The sequence below is a fragment of the Pantherophis guttatus genome, chromosome 2 (assembly GCF_059756535.1).
Source record: "Pantherophis guttatus breed Tessera chromosome 2, ASM5975653v1, whole genome shotgun sequence".
Taxonomy (NCBI): Eukaryota; Metazoa; Chordata; class Lepidosauria; order Squamata; family Colubridae; genus Pantherophis; species Pantherophis guttatus.
In genome coordinates this window covers 219,394,370-219,415,096 of record NC_142064.1, presented here as the reverse complement: position 1 = coordinate 219,415,096, position 20,727 = coordinate 219,394,370, and the positions used below count along the sequence as shown (strand labels likewise).

The 20,727-nt window shown below is 38.5% G+C and overlaps 1 protein-coding gene across 1 annotated transcript; it reads left to right on the top strand.

Annotated features, from left to right (window-relative positions):
• The first annotated feature begins 906 nt into the window (after positions 1 to 906).
• ACTR8 (actin related protein 8) lies at positions 907 to 19,402 on the top strand. Its single transcript, XM_034437000.3, has 13 exons — positions 907 to 1,450; positions 3,705 to 3,875; positions 5,381 to 5,491; positions 6,523 to 6,627; positions 8,178 to 8,351; positions 10,102 to 10,195; positions 11,579 to 11,711; positions 12,635 to 12,788; positions 14,472 to 14,567; positions 15,555 to 15,695; positions 18,044 to 18,308; positions 18,492 to 18,655; positions 19,185 to 19,402. Exons 1-13 carry the CDS (start codon positions 1,307 to 1,309, stop codon positions 19,326 to 19,328), a joined length of 1,896 nt encoding a protein of 631 aa, XP_034292891.1. The 5' UTR covers positions 907 to 1,306; the 3' UTR covers positions 19,329 to 19,402.
• The last annotated feature ends 1,325 nt before the right edge of the window (positions 19,403 to 20,727 follow it).

The following is a 20,727-nucleotide window of genomic DNA, read 5'->3' as shown; positions in this document are numbered from 1 at the left end:
AGCCATTTCATGCACAGAATTGGATGCAAGTTTTGGTTATACATACAGTATAACAACATTTTGTATTCGTGGAACAGAAAGTTTTGTTTTGGGTGGGAGGGGAAATGGGGAAAGTTAAAAAAAACTGAGGGGAGGAACTGAAAAAATTGGTGGGTGGGAAAGAAAAGACAATGCAGATTTGCTGCATTGGGACACTGAAAGCGATGAAATGGAAGTGCTGGAAATGTAGAGAGCAGTCATAAAGTGGATTATGCTAGGTACTAGTAACAGTTCACCAGAATCTCCAGGATGCTGCGGTTTTGTTTGAAAGAAAACAATTTGGCATTACAGTGCAAGCTCCAACTCAATGATCCATTTCGCTTAACTTCAGCAGCCGAGTTCACACTATCTGCTAAGATCGTGTTTCTCAACCTTGGCCATTTGAAGCTATGTGGACTTCAACTCCCAGAATTCCTCAATATTGGCTAGGGAATTCTGGGAGTTGAAGTCCACACAGCTTCAAGTGCCCAAAGTTAAGCAACAAAGCGGATTGAAATCTGATTATACTTTTATTATTATCTCTGTGGACCACTCCTGAACCCGTTTTTGGGCCTCCCCTAAATTAAACAAAGACAAAGCATTTGAATGCTCCAACACTGGAAGTTTTTAAGAAGAGATTGGATAACCATTTGTCTGAAGTGGAGTAGGGTTTCCTGCCTAAGCAGGGGGTTGGACTAGGAGACCTCCAAGGTCCCTTCCAACTCTGTTATTCTATTCTATTCTATTCTATTCTATTCTATTCTATTCTATTCTATTCTATTCTATTCTATTCTATTCTATTCTAGTGTGTTGTTTCTTTTCAGGGGCCCAATTACTTAAGCCTTGAAGTCCCCAATTTCACCTTTTGTCAAGCTCAGTTCTGGCTTCAGCCACTTTTAAAATAACGCACTCCCTGGAGGCGGCATCCATGGTGCACCCGGCAACAGAAGGGCCGCCCTTCTGAGCAGCCTTCGCTGTTTTGGTTTACCTACTACGGGGAGTTAATAGGAACCAGGAAAAAGGGCCTTTTGAGAAGGCGGCGCGCTAAGGCCCTTAAGGTGGGGGAGGGGGGGAAAGGCGGCTGTTATCGGCAGCTTATTTCCCCGCCACCGGGAAGTAAAACCACCCCGGGATCGCTTTGATCGCCCGGAGGAACCGCAGCCCCGCCAGCCCACCTCGCCGCTGAGGCAGGGACGGGCGTCTGCTCTCGCCGCCGCGTCCCTTCGGAGGAGGAATCCCAGCCGGCCCTTCGCTCGACGGACGGGCGGGCGGGCGGGCGAGCGAGAAGATGACCCAGGCGGAGAAGGGGGAAACAGCCGCCGCTGCGGCGGCTGCAGAGAATGGGAAAGACAAAGAGCGCGACAAGGAGAAGGAGCAGCGCGGCGCCAAGAGGCCCATCGTCCCCGCCGCCGTGCCCGACTCGTTGCAGGAGGTGAGCTCCGCGGCCGGTGCGCAAGGATCGGATTCAGCCGTGGAGTCCCCGGCCGGGTCCTTTCCAACGCCGGGGCTTCGCAGCCGGCCTCGCATCCACCGAGCCAGAATTGCAGGAAGCCTCCGGCGATGTGGAAAGCTTTCTCTGCAGCGCTTGTGGTCATTCAGGCCTGCTTTTTTTGTTGTTGCCTTGGCATTTCGCCCCCACACCCTCACCCCCCACACGGTTGTATTTCCCTAGGAAATCACCCGGAAGGCCTCGGGCGCTCAACTAGCCTGGGAAGCCAAGCATCAACCCGGAAGCAGCATGGGCTATCTCTTAAGGGTGGATGCGCCCAGGTAGCCATCAGGAATAAAATAGAATAGAGAACAGAGAGTAGAGTAGAGTAATGAGGAGAGGAGAGAAGAGGAGAAGAGAAGAGAAGAGAAGAGAAGAGAAGAGAAGAGAAGAGAAGAGAAGAGAGGGACAGGACAGAACAACAGAACAGAAGAGTTGGAAGGGACCTTGGAAATCTTCTAGTCCAACCCCCTGCCTAGGCAGGAAACCTTAACGACTTCAGACAAATGGTTATCCAACATCTTCTTAAAAACTTCCAGTGTTGGAGCACTCACAACTTCTGGAAGGCAGTTGTTCCACTGATTAATTGTTCTAACTGTCAGGAAATTTCTCCTTAGTTCTAGGTTGCTTCTCTCTTGATTAGTTTCCACCCATTGCTTCTTGTCCTGCCCTCAGGTGCTTTGGAGAATAGCTTGACTCCCTCTTCTTTGTAGCAACCCCTTAAATATTGGAACACTGCTATCATGTCTCCCCTAGTCCTTCTTTTCATTAAACTAGACATACCCAGTTCCTGCAACTGTTCTTCATATGTTTAAGCCTCCAGTCCCTAATCATCTTTGTTGCTCGGTTGAGCTCAGTTTGATCAAGTATTCCCCTTGCTTTAGTTTACTTCATTGCGGAAATGAGTGGTTTCTTGGACTGTTGTCGTTTCTGTTGGTGACCCCGTTTTAAGCGTGTCTTTAAAAATATATATTGATTATAGAGCCTTAAGTCAGTCAGGAGGAGAAGCCTTAACTTACTGTAATGTTATTGTACCCCTGCATCCTCCTCCCCACAAATGCAGGGTGGTTTTTTCCCCCTATTTATAAGTACAATGATCATATTTTTTTGGAAAAAGTCAAAGAGAAACATGAAGAAGGGTGTAAAATCTGAAAGACGTCCATAAGGATAACTGTTTATAACTCAGTTTCACAAAGAAAAATTCAAGACCAAAACCAAGAAAATAAATAAATCTAAAAGACAGCTTTCTAAAATAAAGGGCTACCTCTTAATATAATAGAGAATATATGGTCACTGTATTTATAGGTGAATTGCACATTTGACTTATTTTGTGGCCATACTTGTAGCTTGAAGTGATACAGGTAGTCCTTGATTTACAACCATTCATTTAGTAACCAAAGTTACAAAGGAACTGAAAAAAGTGACTTATGACTTTTATGACAGTTGTAGTGTCATACGATTGTGACATTCTGACAAGCAAGGTCAGTGAAGAAGTCAGATTCACTTAATCATGTTACTAACTTAAGGTAAAATGGGACAAAACTCACTTAATAACTGTCTTGCTTAGCCATGGAAATGTTGGGCTCAGTTGTTAGTCAAGGACTACCTGTACTATCTAACCTATAGCAGTTGCTCAAATGTGTCTCTTAGATAACTTGATGTTTAGTAAGAATAAACTCCACTGAGACCAAGAATTAAAATGCTATATACATAATCTCTCTTATGTTTGAATATTATATGGGGACCCTCGCACAAGAAAATCTATGGGATTTTTAAAATATTTATTTTCTCCAAGATTTAAGATTCTCTCTGGAATTTATCAAATTGGGGACATCATGTTAAATCTGTGTACTTAATTGTTTGCAATGTTATAATGTAAGTCTATTCAAAAGTAAAACCTATTCAGTAGAGCCATTTCTAGATAACACTACATAAGTATCAATCTGCTCTTTCACTCTCCCATATTTAGGCATACATATATGATTTTTACTTAGATTTGTATAAGGAAGTGTGCAAGTATACTATACTTTTTCATTGCTTTTAAATCAAAAACTTTTTATTGATATAAAGGGAGTCTGCAATAAAACTGCATAACTCAAAAACATAGGATAGCTTACAATGGAATAAGTTTAATTTATAATATTGTCACAGAAATTTGTTTTCAGAATAAAATATGGGCTTGTTTTATTATTTTTAGCAAATCCAGAGCAACTTCATTATTGTGATACATCCTGGCTCAACAACTTTAAGGATTGGAAGAGCCACAGATACACTTCCTGTTAGCATCCCTCACATCATCGCAAGAAGACATAAACAACAAGGACAAATCTCATACAAAGACAGTTGGCTTCTAAGAGAAGGACTCAATGTAAGTCTTCTATTTTTTGGTCTTACATGAAACTGAATCAGTTGTTGCTTATATTTTCATGGCTTGTTCTTGTATGCTAAATTTGTGCTGTTTTCCAATCCTTTCATATCTATGCCTGTGATTTCTGCTTGTGCATTATGCCTAACAAATAATGCAAGAGGGGATTAAGACTTACTCCACACCCTGTAAGCTCTTTTGTGGAATACAAATGGCTTTTATTAAATTACCATCATCAATAGATTATTTGTATGTTTTCTAAATGCGTGGAAACTAAAGTTTTGTTACATCATCCAGTTTCTAGTTATGGGAACTGTATTTTTTATCCTTTGAAGGCAGAACATACTTTGTCAATAATGTTATTTCTGCTGTAGGGAAAGCTCTGAACTTAGATCATAACAGTCATCTTGTCACAGACTACTGCACACATAAAACTTTGATAGCATCTTCTTGTTACTAAATGAGTGTAATGCTCAGGGCTGCAAGGGTCTGAAGTATTAATAAACAGTCTAAAATCCAATAACCAATATATGTATCTAAATCTTCCACCTGACTGCTGAAACAAGGATTTTATTCAGAAGAAATTTCCTTCATATTAAATTAGGGCCCTTTGCTACATCAGTTCCAGCAAGTGTAATGTCTATAATATTATCACAATCATCAGGGGTTCCTATAGGATACCACCGAAAAAGCCTTTCTGAGTTCCCAGATACTCAGGGTAGGGATGGTTCACCAAGATAGGGGAAATGAGCAAAATGAAAGGATACTCTTTATTACCATTCTTCAGTCATATCATAGGGACTTTCCTATTTCTCCAGGTGGTTGAGGTGGCATTGGTAGCAATAAGTATGCTAGGATAGCCTGTGTGGATAATGAAATGGGAATATAACCTGCAATTAGTTTGATTACTGACAGCAGATGTTACATTTAAAGAGTTAACTTCCAATTCTTTAATCATCACCCACCCCCAAAGGCTCAGCCGTGCTATAGAGCAGAAGCAGGCACATCTGGACAAACATTTGGCTCAGGTCATTTCAGCAACTATTATAGTGGTTCAGGCAGTCCCAGAATGACAAACAAGGGTTAGTCCAACCCTAGTTTTGCCCAGTCCATCTTCACCATCTTTAGCTGGAGGGGTTGGTTCTGGCCACATGATCATTAGTCCCTCTTCATCTGCTAAGGCCTCCTTTATCTGGGAGAGATCACCATTTCTGCTTTTAGTTGGCAAATCTATAAACCAACATATTTTTAAATTTCAATTTAACAATTGAAAAATGACATTCAATTGTTGCCTGCTTTTTTTTTAGCCTAGATATCAATTTACCAGTCATTTTATGGAGGATAAATGAAATGCAAAATGTGGAAGTTTGAGTTTTTATATAATGGTATAGATTTTTTTTAAAAAAATAATAGATTGTTGTTATAGATTGTTAGTTTTTGAAATACTGATATAAAATAATTAGTTCTACCCTTGAAAGCAATCTAAATTACTGACTGATTTTATTTAGAAACCAGAAAGTACTGAACAAAGACAAAATGGGCTTAAAATGGTTGACCAAGCAATATGGTCTAAGAAGATGTCAAATGGTGCCAGACGTACACCTATATCACCTGATCAGGTATCTCATTTATAAACTCTGGTAATACTAATAGCATGTTTTAAGGAGAACCAGTAAAGTCTGATGAAATTTGAAAGCTCAAAGAGAGGAAGAGAAATGGTCACAGAATCAACTTTGCAGTAATTCAGCACTTTAGACAGAGTCTATTAAATATTAAGCGTCACAGATAAATAAAAAGATCTTTGAATGAAAAGCTTTTTGAGATAAAAGACTTAAAATGGCATGTTCCAAGTGAAATTCTGTATGTTGAACTTCATTAGCTGACATTATTGACAAAAAGACCTCTCTCAAATAGTGCCTAGTAGCTTACATAGCTTACATAGCTTACATAGACTTTTGGAATATTTGATACTGTTTAATTTGATACTGTTTCAGATATTACGGCCTCAAGCAGGATTTTATAGGCTAACTTCAGCACTTCAATTTTGACTCCAAAATTAATTGTGAGGCAGCAATAACAATGTATAAATGATAATTGAGACTAAGAATTTCCTACACCAAGAAACATGATTATAAAGTGCAACTTCACATCACTACACTATTTAATGATGGAAATTCTAGAACTTCTGGTTGCCATTCTTAAGCAAATCCAATGCTTTCATGAAGCATGACAACACATGGTCACCATTTCCAACCTTTTACCAGCTTCCCCATTAGTTTTGCTTGTAAAAAACCAGTGTAGAAGGTTCAAATGGAGATCATGGGACCACAGGACACTGCAACCATTGTAAGTATGAGGATCTGTCGTAAGTACCTTTCACTCAGTACTGTCATAAGCTTGAACAGTTTCTGAAGGATGGTCATACGTGAGGACCACCTGTATTTTATCATATTTCACAGTCAATATCTACTCACCATAGTTTTGGCTAATTGAACTTTCAGAATTGTCTTCAAGGACAGTGGACAATATTTAGGAATATACATGATCTTGGAATTCAAGTGAACAACCTTGCATTATTAAAGTAAAGATTATTTTTTGTCTATAGCATGACTTTTTATTTCTAAGTGATTTCTTTAAATGTTTATTCTAGATCCGATCTTACAACAGACAAATGCGACCTGCTATTTTAGATCACAGCTCTGGAGCAAAATGGACAAATACTACTCATCACCCAGAATATGTTGTTGGTGAAGAGGTAGGGCTTCTTTTTTCCTCACTGCACTAAAGTTACATGTGTAATTTTATTTTAAAAGTTGTTAAACCGTATGCAACTTTTAAGAGCTCTATTTTGACTTGATGCAATCATAAACTAAATGTTCTTGAAGGCCAATGCTTGCTCCAGTAAGGATAAATGATTCCAATCTGTCTTCAGTGAGATTCCATAGTTCTTCCAGGAACATCCCTTTGATCATTTCCATCCATCCTGTCCATTCTTTGGTTTCTTCTATTTCTCTCAAGCTTTCCAAGCATAATTCATTTCTTCTAATTGATCATCTACAAACATCACATTCACAAAGCTTGTACATTACTGTTTACCGGTTGTTGCCTCAAGGGGGCAGGTGGTCTTCATTATATCCTGAACAAGTTGTTCGACCTAGTAATGTTCTCCAAAACCATAGTTGGAAATAAATATCTTTATTCCAGCCTATTCCATGTCTGTCTAAAGAAAAGAAACTGCTGCTTAAAGAACGGCAGACTCATGCAGCATTCATGCTTTTGTACTTCCTGAAACAACTTTTTGGAGGCAAATGTAATATGGCACAACAGTGATATTTGTCAAAGAATTTCAAGCTCAGTGTTCATTAATTCTGATTGGTTTTGTGACTATTGTCATCCAAGAGTCAGTTAATTCTCTCCTCCACTAAGGACAGGCAGAGATCATGCAATCAAAAATTATGCTTTCCCCCAATTTCAGCACTGTCTATCTCATTTATTTCCTACTCTGTTCTGCCTTTTGGTGGGAACCTTTGTGGAGTCTCTCTGCATGTTTTTTTTACTTCTTTCTTCTTTCATTTCTGATTCTATTTTATGAAACAAATGCCCCTCTCATTTTTTCTTTCTGCTTCCCTGGCCATTGTGGCTTATAACGCTAGTGGCAAATAAATGTTCCTAAATTTGGAAGTCAAAGACAAATGTATTCACCAGGAAACCCAAATAGGCAAAATATTATATATTTTTAAATAATGTGTAATTGAGCAGTGGTCATTTGTATATAATGTATTCTTTTCTGTTCTTTCCAATTAAAAAGCAAAATACAGTCCTTTTTTAAAAGCAAAAAATTGAGCGGGTAGCCGCATTATAGTTTGACGGATGTGATTTTTAGACTTAATTTCATTTCGAGTAGCACAAAGAAAGGGGAAAAAAGATCATTTGCCACAAAGGAGAGAAAGTTGATCAGAGGAATGGAACATAATATTGTGGTTTCAATCCATATTGATTCTGGCTCCTTCCCACATCAGCTGCAGCCTCATTTTGACAGTATACCATATTTTAGGCTGTTATGATATGTGGAAATTCCAAATACTTGTGATTAAATTTTGCATGAAATGTTTTTTTATTTATATTTAGAATTGCGGGAGAAAGATAGGTGGTGAATAAATTTAATAATAAATAAATTCTTATACGGTAAAATATTAAAATATGAATATAAAGTTAATATTACATATGATAACACCATCAGCAGAATTAAAACTGTTCCTAGTTAATATAAATTGTGTTTTGTTTGTTTCTTTTCATCCTTTTCAGGCATTATATGTTAATCCTCTGGACTGTTACAATGTTCACTGGCCTATTCGGCGGGGACAGCTGAACCTCCACTTAGGACCTGGAGGCTCCCTTACTGCAGTTCTTGCTGATCTTGAGGACATATGGTCTTATGCAATTCAGAAATATCTAGAAATATCTCTGAAGGATTTGAAGGTGAACAGTAATTAATGTCAAATGAATGTAACAATGACAGTCAAGTTTCTACCATTACAGGTAGTCCTCGACTTACAACAGTTCCTTTAGTGACTGTTCAGAGTTACAACAAATCTGAAAAAAACGACTTATGGCCATTTTTCACAGTTACAACCTTGGTAGGATCCCCATGATCATGTGATCAAAATTCAGATGCTTGGCAACTGGTTCATACTTACGACCGTTGCTGTGTCCCAAGGTCGTGTGGTCCCATTTTGCGAACTTTTGACAAGCAAAGTCAATGAGGAAGCCAGATTCACTTAACAACAGGGTCACTAAATTATCAACTGCAGTGATTCACTTAACAACTGAGGCAAGAAAGGTCATAAAATGGGGCAAAACTCACTTAACAGATATTTCACTAACAACAGAAATTTTGGGCTCAATTGTGATCGTAAATCGAAGGCTACCTATATTACTACCATTAATATACCCTGAGGCCATATACCATGTTCACTTACATATTGTCCATCCTCTAGATTAGGAATGTCAAATTCGATTTCATTGAGGGCTGCATCAGGGTTGTGTTTGACCTCAGGGGGCCGGGGTGGGTGCGGCCAGGGTGGACATGGCCAGCTCAACATCACTCATGTCGGGGGCACCTGTGATGGCCAAATGCTAAGGCAGGACTTCCTTAGATCCTCCCTCACTCTCATTATAATCTCCCTCCCTCCCTCCCTCCCTCCCTCCCTCTTCATTCTCCTTTCTTCTTCCTTCCCCTCTCATTTTTCCTTCCTAACTTTCCTTTTTCTTCCCATCTTCCCTTCTTTTTCTTTTTCTTTCCCTTTCCCTTTCTCTTTTCCTGTCCTGTCTTGCATGCTCAAATACAAAAACGGAAACATTTCTCCTTTTGTTTAATTTTTAGTTTGTTTTAATAGCCATCTGCCAGTGAAAACGCAGCTCCCAAGCTCCATTTTCGCTGGCAGAGAGCTGCAGGAGGCCATCATGGCCAAAAACAGAGCCTGGGAGGCCTGAGTGCAGCCCTCCCAAACTCCATTTTCACTGACAGAGGCACCGCGGGCCGGTCCCTTGCTGTTTCCAGAGTGGCCTTGCAGGCCAGATCTAAGCACCCCACGGACCAGATCCTTGAGTTTGACACTCCTGCTATATATTATAATAATTATTTATTTATTTGATTTATTTGATTTCTGTAGCCTCCCATTTCACATGTATGACCCTTAAGTGGCCTACAATAAAATAAATAATATATAGAATAGCATAAAAATAAAAAACACATAGCAGCCAAGCACTATCTTGTTTGAGTTGAACTAAAGCCTGTTGTGCCCCATCTGGCCTTGACAGCCTCAGGGCAATGAGATAGAGCTGCCATGCTGTAATTCAGGCAGTTGGTGGGATGGGGGGCATATATATCTTAGTATCATTAGCATATTGATGATATCTGCTCCCAAACATTTGGATGATCTCACCCAGTGACTTCATGTAGATGTTAAACAGAAGAGATAATACTGAGCCCTGCGGTATCCCACAAAGGAGAGGCTGCCAGCTGGATCTCTCTCTCTCCCACCCCACTCATCACCAACTAGACTGACCATTTCCTGGCTATCTAAATTATTTTATTTATTTAAATGCTGACATTAACATTTACCCCAAAATAAACCTATTTCAGGGGCCTGTTATTACTTAATTGTCAAATGGCATTGGTCATTCTGTCACATGACACCGTCCTCTTCTGTTTCCTTCTCTTGTTCAGTATTACAGATGTATTTTACTAATTCCCGACATCTATCATAAGCAGCATGTGAAAGAAATAGTAAATATGACTCTCCTGAAAATGGGCTTTTCAGGTAAATAAATCACTATAATCTGCTACCATGATGTTTTCAATTAATTTATGCATTTCAGTCACAACTGTTTTGTGAATTTGAATTATCTTTGGGATTCTTGCCATGCATCCATCTAGTGATAAATCCATCATTTTTAGCTGCCAAACTGAGATGCAAGTCTGGCTATAAAGATGGAATTATATTGATTTAAACCTATCTAGAGTATGTCTTGGCAGTGTAAACCTTTTTTTCACTGACTTAATAGTCTTCTCATTATGTACTTATATTGCCAAAAAAACCCTGAAGTATTTTCTACATTCCAATAGCAGTTTCTTAAGAAACCGTTGAAGAGTTGAAGAGTTCATTTAGCTGTTTTATTACTCATACAACAATCTTCTTAGACATGAAAGTTTGCACCTGGATGAGACTAGATAAGATTCAAGGCATTTGTGTGTGTGTGTGTGTGTGTGTGTGTGTGTGTGTGTGTGTGTGTATTGAACTTTGCCCTCTTGTGCCCACATAGGGATTCTAGACTAAGTCCCCCTTTGGCTCCTTCCCATGCCTTGGCCCTCTCTCTCCTATACTCTATACTTTATAAGATTTATAAGGGGAATGGTTGCACAATCACCAGTTGCCTCCCTAGTTATAATTTTTTATTTGTCAGACACTATGATTCACTTTCCCTCTCAGTCCATCCCCTGGTTTCAGGACAGCAGGGCTGTGCCATAAAAGCAATTTGTACCATGTACTAACCAACCAGCTCTGTCTGTGGGTGAGAGTGGCCATGAGTATCAGGAGACTCAGAGTCCTTTTTTGTCCTTAATAAATGGGGAAAGGATTGAGCCAATTCCATCTTTTGGGCACCCTAAACTGGTGTCCCACATGCAGAAGTCTTAAGCAACCACAGACTTAGAAGCAAAGTTAGCCCAAATGTTCTGGCAGCTGGAAGAGGCATATCAATATATCTCTTGTTTCATGGGTTAGGTTATCTCAGTTTTATTTTTCAGCCTTAAACTAGTTGTGTTGTATTGTGCACACACACACACACACCCCAAATCTTGAATGTGATTCTCAAATCTATTTCCAAGAATAGAGGAGAAATGCAGCCTTAGACCTAAAAGACACCTCCTTTTTTAACGTTATACTTTGAGAGACAAAGTTTATATAAATGTCAGTGGTTAGTTGGGAAATAAAAAATGGTGAAATACAAATGGTTTTCCTGGGTAAATTGAGCAATTGGCAAAAGACACAGGTGGAATCAAGCATTTTTCTTATTTCTTTGACAGTGACACAAAGTTTTATAAAATGGGATTTGTAAATTGTTCTGCAGTGTATGACAAGTGCAAAGGTGTCTTTGTACAATAGAAATAGTATATAGCAGTTACAACATCCTTTTGTTTTTAGGAATAATAGTGCATCAAGAATCTGTATGTGCTACTTTTGGAAGTGGTTTAGGCAGTGCATGTGTTGTTGATGTGGGGGATCAGAAGACAAGCATCTGCTGTGTTGAAGATGGGGTTTCACATCATAACACCAGGTAACAATCAAAAGTTGGGAGCAAACATTTTACATATGTTCAATATTTTTAATAAAATTTGCACTACTATTATTCTTCTCATTGTTCCTCTAACCGGTCTCCTCCCACTTATGACTGTATGACTGTAACCTTGTTGCTGGTATCCATACGATTTATATTGACTGTTTCCTAATATGATTTGATTGCTTATTTGTTCCCTATGACTATCATTAAGTATTGTACTTTATGATTCTTGATGAATGTATCTTTTCTTTTATGTTGAGAAGCATATGCACCAAGACAAATTCCTTATGTGTCCAATCACACTTGGCCAATAAACAATTCTATTCTATTCTATTTAACATTTTGTCCAGGCCAAAGAAGTCCTAATTTATAACCAGTTGTTTGGTGTTTGTTTGAAGTTTCAGTGGACCTGCATTTATGGGAATTTGCAAGGCCCTGCTGTCACATGACTGTGATTTATATTTTTGCCAGAATCCAGTGTTTACTTTTGGCTTCCGGCAAAAGCCAGCCCTGAGTGAACAAGTGATTTGCTTAATGACTGCTGCAAAAATGGTCATAAAATTAGGTCCCATAATGTGAAGACCCGATTTATGACCCTTACGATTTACATTCTTAATTGCAGAACTAAACTCCGGTTGTAAATTGAGGACTAACTGCATTTTATAAGGCCCTTTTAAGTATCTTTAAAAAAAAACTTTCTGAAATATTCTTAAAAATCACTGCAACTTTTGTGTTGGAAAATCACAGATTGGTGCCCCATATTGCTACAGCAAAGTTCATATTGGATCAAATAAATAACTGATTAATAACCATGGCTATAAAATTTCTTCTAAATGTTTTTAAATTTCTTTCAAGTTAAACAGCTTCTTCTGAAAAAGCTGATTTTCTCACAACTATGTGTGGGCTTTCCTCTTTTTTAGGTTACGTCTTGCATATGGTGGCTGTGACATATCAAGATGTTTTTATTGGCTTATGCAACGAGCTGGGTTTCCTTATAGAGATTGCCAGCTAGTTAAGAAGACAGACTGTCTTCTTCTCCAGCACTTAAAGGAAACATTTTGCCATTTAGACCAGGTAAGATCTAAAATTGTCAAGCTCTGTATTTTTTTTAGGTCAGAGACTGTTATGACTGAGGCATTTTAAAATATATGGAGAACGCATTTGAAAGTTTATAAAGCTAATGCATATAGAATTTATGACACTGAAAAGGGAGAAGTAAGAAAGAATTATGATGGCTTAGTGGTGAAGACTCTCACCTCCCACTTGGAAGGTTGAGAGTTCAATCCTAGGTAGCAGGCAGATGTTTTACTCCTAGGGCACAAAGTAAAAATATTTGCTGTGAACTCCACCTAGGTGTCAGGAAGGGCATCCAGCTAGTAAACTCTCAGTTCCATCCAGTTACCCTGACTATACCCTGTATAGTCTGCATTTAGGGTTGACTACAGGGTTGAAAAACGGGAAAAAGAAACCAGGAGACTGGGCAGCTGGATGACTTTGGGCTAGTCACTATCAGCCCAGCCCACCTCAGAGAGTTGTTTTGTAGGGAAAATAGGAGGAAGGAGTTTTAAATATGTTTGCTGTCAAGAAAAAGGGGGAATATGGCCCCTAGCTGCAAAATCATTGCTAATGTACTTTTTTAATGTTCTCAAAAGTTAAATCACAGAAAATACTTTTCACAGTTTGATGGACTCCTTAATAAAGTTTTTAAAAATGTCTTCTTTAGTTGTTACTAACTAAGCTACCGTGTTTCCCCGAAAATAAAACCCTGTCTTATATTTTTTTGAACTCCAAAATAAGCGCTTGGCCTTATTTTCGGGGAGGTCTTATTATTTTGGGGCATGTGGAGTAAGATGGGGCTTCTCTTGCCGTCTTACCTGATTTCCAACTCTGCATTTAAATATTTTCCGGGAGGGCTTATTTTCGGGGTGAGGCTTATTTTAGCGCATGCACTCAAAAGCCCGATTGGGCTTATTATCAGGGGATGTCTTATTTTCAGGAAAACAGGGTATTACTCTGTGGGAAAACCATGAGTAATAGATTTCTCAGAAAGCTATTAGCTTAGCTTCCTAAGAAATCTATTACTGCTGGTTTCCCCACGGATTAGTAAATCATCAATCCTTGCTTACGTCACTGAACATTAACAAAAACACTTGACAAAAACACTTGACAAAAGACCTACTTGGCTATGATGCCTGAGTTACTTTTGAGAGAGTTGAATTAATTTAAGCTACACTTCAGAGAATCAATTTGGTTTACTGGTTAAGGCATCAAACTAGAAACTGGGAGACCATGAGTTCTAGACTCCCCTTACATCAGGGGTCTCCAGCCCCGGGGCACAGTCCACTACCGGCCTATTTGGAACCAGGCCATGCGAGCGGCATGCATACACACGTGCACACCACCTGCCACTCACACAAGTCAAACTGCGTGCTAGTCTGCCAGTCATGCAGCCCAGTTCCCCTCTTCCCCACCCCACCCTAAACCAGGCTGCCAAGCCGCAAAGGCTAGGCATTGTTGCCTTAGATAACAAAGCCAGCTGAATGATTTTGGGCCAATCACTTTGCTCAGCCCTAGAAAAGAGGCAGTGTTAAACCACTTTTGAAATCTTGCCTAGAAAACTACAGGGAATTGTCCAGGCCAGTTTAGTGACGTGAAGGCACCAAATGAACAAAAACCTAGTAACACTTCAGTGTGTTACTTCTGAGTATACACGCACAGTTAAATCTATAAAATATTTATACCTTTTTTTATTATTAGGATTTATCTGGACTGAAAGATCATGAGTTTCAAGTCCGTCATCCAGATTCTCCAGCTTTGTTGTATCAGTTGCGCTTAGGAGATGAAAAGTTACAGGTAAAAGACTGTGAGATGCATCCCTTATAGTGCTTTGAACGAAACAGAACATTTCTTTTCTTTTGAGCTTTAAATTTAAAAAAAGTTCCATTAGAAATTTCCCATCTATCTGTTTTACATTGGTTCAAGCATTGTATATTATGACGATGGGAAACGGTGGGAACTTGGAAACTGCTACTGTACTGTACTCGTTTATTACTCCAGGGTAGCAAGATCACATTGGGTGGTAGTCCATGATGAACTGTGTGCTACCTATCACCTACCGTAAATTGTGGGTAATTTGGCCAAGGACTATATTTGGATTTTTAGAAAAACATTAAAATAAATTTTCATGGGAAGTAATGGGAACATAGCTCTCTTCTGACTAACTAGAAAAAAATGATCTTCTTGTCCAGTAATCTCCGTTTGGGGGAATAGCTTGCACATAGAGAAGGTTGCTGGCTGAAAAAAAGAAGGATTTATAATATCTTTCATTACTGTGTTTATCTGGACGAAATAATCCTGTGGTTCCAGTTCCTCCATATCTTCAGCTTTTTAGAGTCAGTTAACTATTGCCAGTAATTCATACATTCTTAGACTTGAATCTATCACTTCCTTCAGTTTACCACAGAATTCCTGTACGACAGCTGTAGAGGTACACAAAAGTTTATGCCATCTTGAGCTCCTCTACAAAAAGTGGGCTGTAAATCTAAAAAATAACCATTTCATTTTGAGGGTGCTTTTATTAGTTTATAATATAAAATACAAAAAAACACAAAAGAAAATAGGAGAAGGAGAAGAGAAGGGAAAACACTCTTCAGAGAGTATAAATCTTTCCCCTTTTACTAAAAAAATAAATATTAAATATTTTGATCTACATATTCTGCTGAGATAAATTATTTAATCATAGGTTATTTAATTGTAACCCAACTGCAAGAAGGATGGATGGATGAATGTATAGCTAAATATTGACAATAATTTGAAATTCTTCTTATCTTTCACAATTAGGCTCCAATGGCACTATTTTATCCAGCAACTTTTGGAATTGTGGGTCAGAAAATGATAGTTTTGCAGCACAGGTCTCAAGGTGATCCTGAGGACCCCCATGACGAACATTATCTCTTAGCTACACAAAGTAAGCAAGAGCAGGTGTGTGTGCGTGGCTTTCTCTTGATATCCCCCCCCCCCCGTATGCTGTACAATGAACTCAGTGTCTCATCTTATTTACCTAACACTTCCTTTCCAGAGTATTGGTAGATGAATTCTTTTCATGTGACCTGCCATGTTCTGGCATTCCCCGCTAAATTGGGCTAGAATTTCTGTGTGCCCGTAACTATGTTAACTAAGGATAATGTAGACCAGCAGATCTGAAAAGTATCAGGTTATGAGGATGAGAATATAGACAGATCAGGACTTCTCAACTACATATGGTGGTTATAACATGAGCATGCTTTTTCAGCTAATACTTGTAGTTTATAAAGTTGGCTTGTTTCAGCTATCTGTAAGATTATCTAGTGTTTAATACATAGATGTCATAAGAAACTGCACATAATTTAAAATAAAAAGACATTTTAGAAGTTCTTGCAATCATGCCAAAGAGGATAAGAGACAGCTATTACAGTTGGCACAGTCTCTCTATGTGTAATTGTGCTTGTGTGCTTATATGTACATTTCCAGTATTTAACTATACTGAATTATAATCACTATGATGCTTTAATTTGTTTTTGTTACCCAGATAACTTCTTTTTCAGGTTGTTGTTTTTTTAAACTAAAATCAATGTATAGGATTCCTATTTGGAAGTTATAGAATTGAGTTGAACGGATGTAATTATTGGCTACATTGGGATATCCAGTATAGGCAAGAAGAATACGCTAACCTTGCCAATTCTAGCTGAAACCAATTTTTGAGTCTCCCCCGGCAAATATAAGTGAGACCCTAGTATATATCCCTGCCAGAAGCCGCATAGAAAAGGAAGGATATGGATAAATAAAAATACACATTCATATTAATTGAATTATCTAATTATACAACAAAGTACCCCTATGTATAAAATTATTGATGCCCCACTTCTACCAAACTTTTTCTGTCACAACTACCTAATAACATAAAAACAGAAGTACAAATGCACACATTCACCCAGTGTGGGGGAGTCAAAGTAGTCAAAATGATAAGCCTGGCAATATGCAAGATCCATCACTTTTTTAGGTGAATTGATTTTACATATATGTATAAGAGGGTATGCCCCATCTTCTACCATGTCTGTTTTGATTCCCTCCCCCCTCTTGAAACATCACCACATCCTCCCTCTCTCCTGTTAATACCACAACTAGATGAAAAAGGATGGGAAAAATGTAACTGAACAGGGAAAGAATGAAAAGGAAGGAAAGTCTTGTTTAGGTATTAGAAAAAGGGTTACCATTCACTACACGGGGGATGGGCAACTATGGCAATTTTACAACCTATGGACTTCAACTCCCAGAATTTCCGAGTCAGCCATGCTCTATAGAAACCTTCTCACCCAGGCAAATGGCAATTACTAACTCATTTCCAAAGGTATAACAGAGTAACAGAATAGAGTAACAAAGTTGGAAGGTCTTCTAGTCCAATCCTCTGCTCAAGCAGGAAACCCTATCTCATTTCAGACAAATGGTTGTCCAATCTCTTCTTAAAAACGTCCAGTGTTTGAGCACCCACAACTTCTGGAGGCAAGTCATTCCACTGATTAATTGTTCTGTCAGGAAATTTCTCCTTAGTTCTAGGCTGATTCTCTCTTTGATTAGTTTCCATCCATTGTTTCTTGTCCTGCCTTCAGGTGCTTTGGAGAATAGGTTGACTCCCTCTTCTCTGACTGCCCGTTAGATATCGGAACACTGCTTTCATGTTACACCTAGTCCTTCCTTTCATTAAACTAGACATACTCAATTCCTGCAACCGTTCTTGCTTTGTTTTAGCCTTCAGGTCCCTAATCATCTTTGTTGTTCTTCTCTGTATTGTTTCACTTTTTAACAGCCACATCTGTGATCATTTGCAGCCGCCCTGAGTCTTCGGAGAGAGGCGGCATACAAATTGAATTAATAAATAAAAAATAAATAAGTTCATGTATTTCCTTATTTTCAACAGCAACTTCTTATTGGTGAATAAAAAAGCTGGTTAAATTGTTGAGAAATTGTTGAGTTTTTTTTAATGTTATTCTGGATTTTTGTGGTCAACTACCTTGATATATTAAAAAAATTGACAAAGTATTAAGTACTTCACAAAACAATACTTCAATTGTGTGTTCCCAGTTCTCATCCAATGGTATAGATGCCTGTGGTTTGGGATGGGAGAGTCAATTGCAGCAGTAAATACAGTTTCTTGGACTTTTTACATTAAGAATTGAGTCTGATTAATTAGGAAATAAACTTGAAGGGACAGAAATAGAATTGAGCCTTTAGTGCTCTTCAGCCTGAGTTGTGCTTGCTTTTATTGAGAGATAATCTTATTTTCCTTTTTCCAGTCTGCAAAAGCAACAGCTGATCGAAAATCCATGACCAAGCTGGGTGGATTTGATGGAGATCTCCGAGGCCAATCTTCAAGTGCTGCTGAAAATGTTTATCCTTCTGAAATGGATTTAGGCAGTTCTCATAGTGACTGCATTATTGGTGGAAATGAATCTGAAGAAATGCTAACAACTCACATGTCCCGAAAAACTGCTGTATCTCAGTTTGAAGGGAAAGCTTTAGGCCTTGACAAAGCAATTTTGCATAGCATTGACTGCTGTGGTAAGAAAACTATTATTTTGTATGATATGTAATACTAATTATCGTAGGCAAGATTAATGCTAGTCACAAAAGATTTCATTAGTGTGTATGAAATACTTTTAATACTTTTCCTATTATTGTATTAATCATTTTTCTAATTTGTTAGCTACAGTTTATTTACAGTTTTCATGTGCACTTTTCTAGCATCAGATGATACCAAAAAGAAAATGTACAGTTCAATCCTTGTAGTTGGAGGTGGCTTGATGTTCCACAAAGCTCAAGAATTTCTTCAACACAGAATTCTCAACAAAATGCCTCCCTCTTTCAGGAGAGTTGTTGAAAACGTAGAAGTCATTACAAGACCAAAGGTATCTTTGAATGGATTTATGCAGGTTTTCAAATAGGAAAGCAGCTGGGGGTAGCATTAGGAAATGGGAGGGAATTAATTATGCAGTAGTCACACATTTTGAGATGAGCAATAGGCTCTCTGTTCCATTCACAGGGATGCTTCACCCACAGTACTGCTGTGAGCATAGGTTGAGATGACCACGTCTCCCAAAGGCTCAGTTGCAGCATTCAAGGGTTTTCTAGAATTACCTATCCATGACAGTTGTTTGTACAGAAGTACACTTATGTGGGGATTGGCAAAATTTTCCGTAGATAATAATAATTGGCAAAATCTTCTGTAGATAATAAAACCATCTTGCAGATAATTACTACTTGTAGCACCAGTTTTATTATACTAATATGTATTGAATTGAATTAGTCTATGATAAAAAGTTGGTTCTATCTATTCTTTTAGAGCCTTTAGAATTTATCCATATTTGTAAGAGTTCAAGGAACCAGATCATGTTTAAGTTTTAATGGTATGATATTTTTATATCTGTTTAATATCAGGACATGGATCCACGTTTGATTGCTTGGAAAGGTGGTGCTGTTTTAGCCTGCCTAGATACAACACAGGAGCTCTGGATTTATCAACGAGAATGGCAGCGCTTTGGTGTCCGTATGTTACGTGAAAGAGCTGCATTTGTGTGGTGATCCAGTATTATTTAGAAATAATAGAAGGTTTCCTTGATCCCTAGTTTTGTGTTTTAAATAAACAGATTAAATTATTTCCTCTGGAATCATTTAAAAATAAGGCATCAAGGTATTAAAGATTTCTCTAAACCCTCTCCTCTAGTTCAGTGTTTCTCAAACTCGCAACATTAAAATGTGTGGACTTCAACTCTCAGAATTCCCGAACCAGCCATGCCATGTTTCTGGAATTCCCTAGCCAGCCAGCCCTACTGGCTCTGGAATTCTGGGAGTTGATGTTTACACATCTTAAAGTTGCCAAGTTTGAAAAACACTATTATGGTTGAATATTTTATTATGATCTTAGTGAAGTCTGTGACAGAAAATACAAAGCATTTTTTTTAAAAAACCCAAATCAAAAACACAACCAAGATGTGCACTCATTCAGGGCACCAGACCAGGGCACCTATTGAAATAATGCCAGTTGACAGAACTGGTACATAGATTACATCTTTCAAAACTTCCTGGCTACTAAATACGCATTGTCCAAGCACCTACAAGTCACTTTATTTATTTCATTAGATTTATTGACTCCAAGGCAACTCTGGGTAATTCACAATCATATATGTATCTTCTCTTTCTCACACAAAAACAGACCCACCAATATTATAATATGAAATATATTATAATATGAAATATATTTTAAAAATACATTTAGACACCACTCTTAATTCCAAAAACCTATATAACAAGACTATATTTTCCTTACCCCAAATCTTGGAAGAATGCCATCAGAATAGGAGTTATACAAATCTTTGGAGAAAGTAGGATCTTATTCCAGAGAGCAATGTAGGTTGTGAAGGACATAGTAAGGAATGCCCATCATTATCAATGTTGTGGCAGTGATAGTCAATGGCAGTGTAGACTATATTGCAAGTCAAACCACAAAGGGACTATCGCACGAATGGCTGTCTGAAAGGCACAAGTGCTGCTGTGCAAAGGCCTCATCGTCTTCAAGCAGAAGTTGCATGTTGAAGACCATCCAGACTGGGCACTAGATTTGAATACTGCCCCATCCAAGATCTGGAGGATGCTAAAATCCACAGCCACTCAGGTTCTGCAGGATTAAGTCAGAGATGTTTTTCCACATCCAGATCCAGGCAGTCTCCAGACACTGAGACAGGACATCAATGACATATTTGACTGGTTCAGGATTGAGATGTATCTATTATCAGCATGCCAAAGTTACTGATTGCTGAACTGATGAATTACCCCAGCCTGCAATTTTATGTAGACCTTAAACAGGAGGAGCAAGAGCATTGAATCCTGTTGGCACATGACACTGGGGGGAGGGGGGACTGAGGGAGCAATCTCTCTCCCCAATGGAAAACAATGTATTTGTGTAAATATGTTATTCACATTC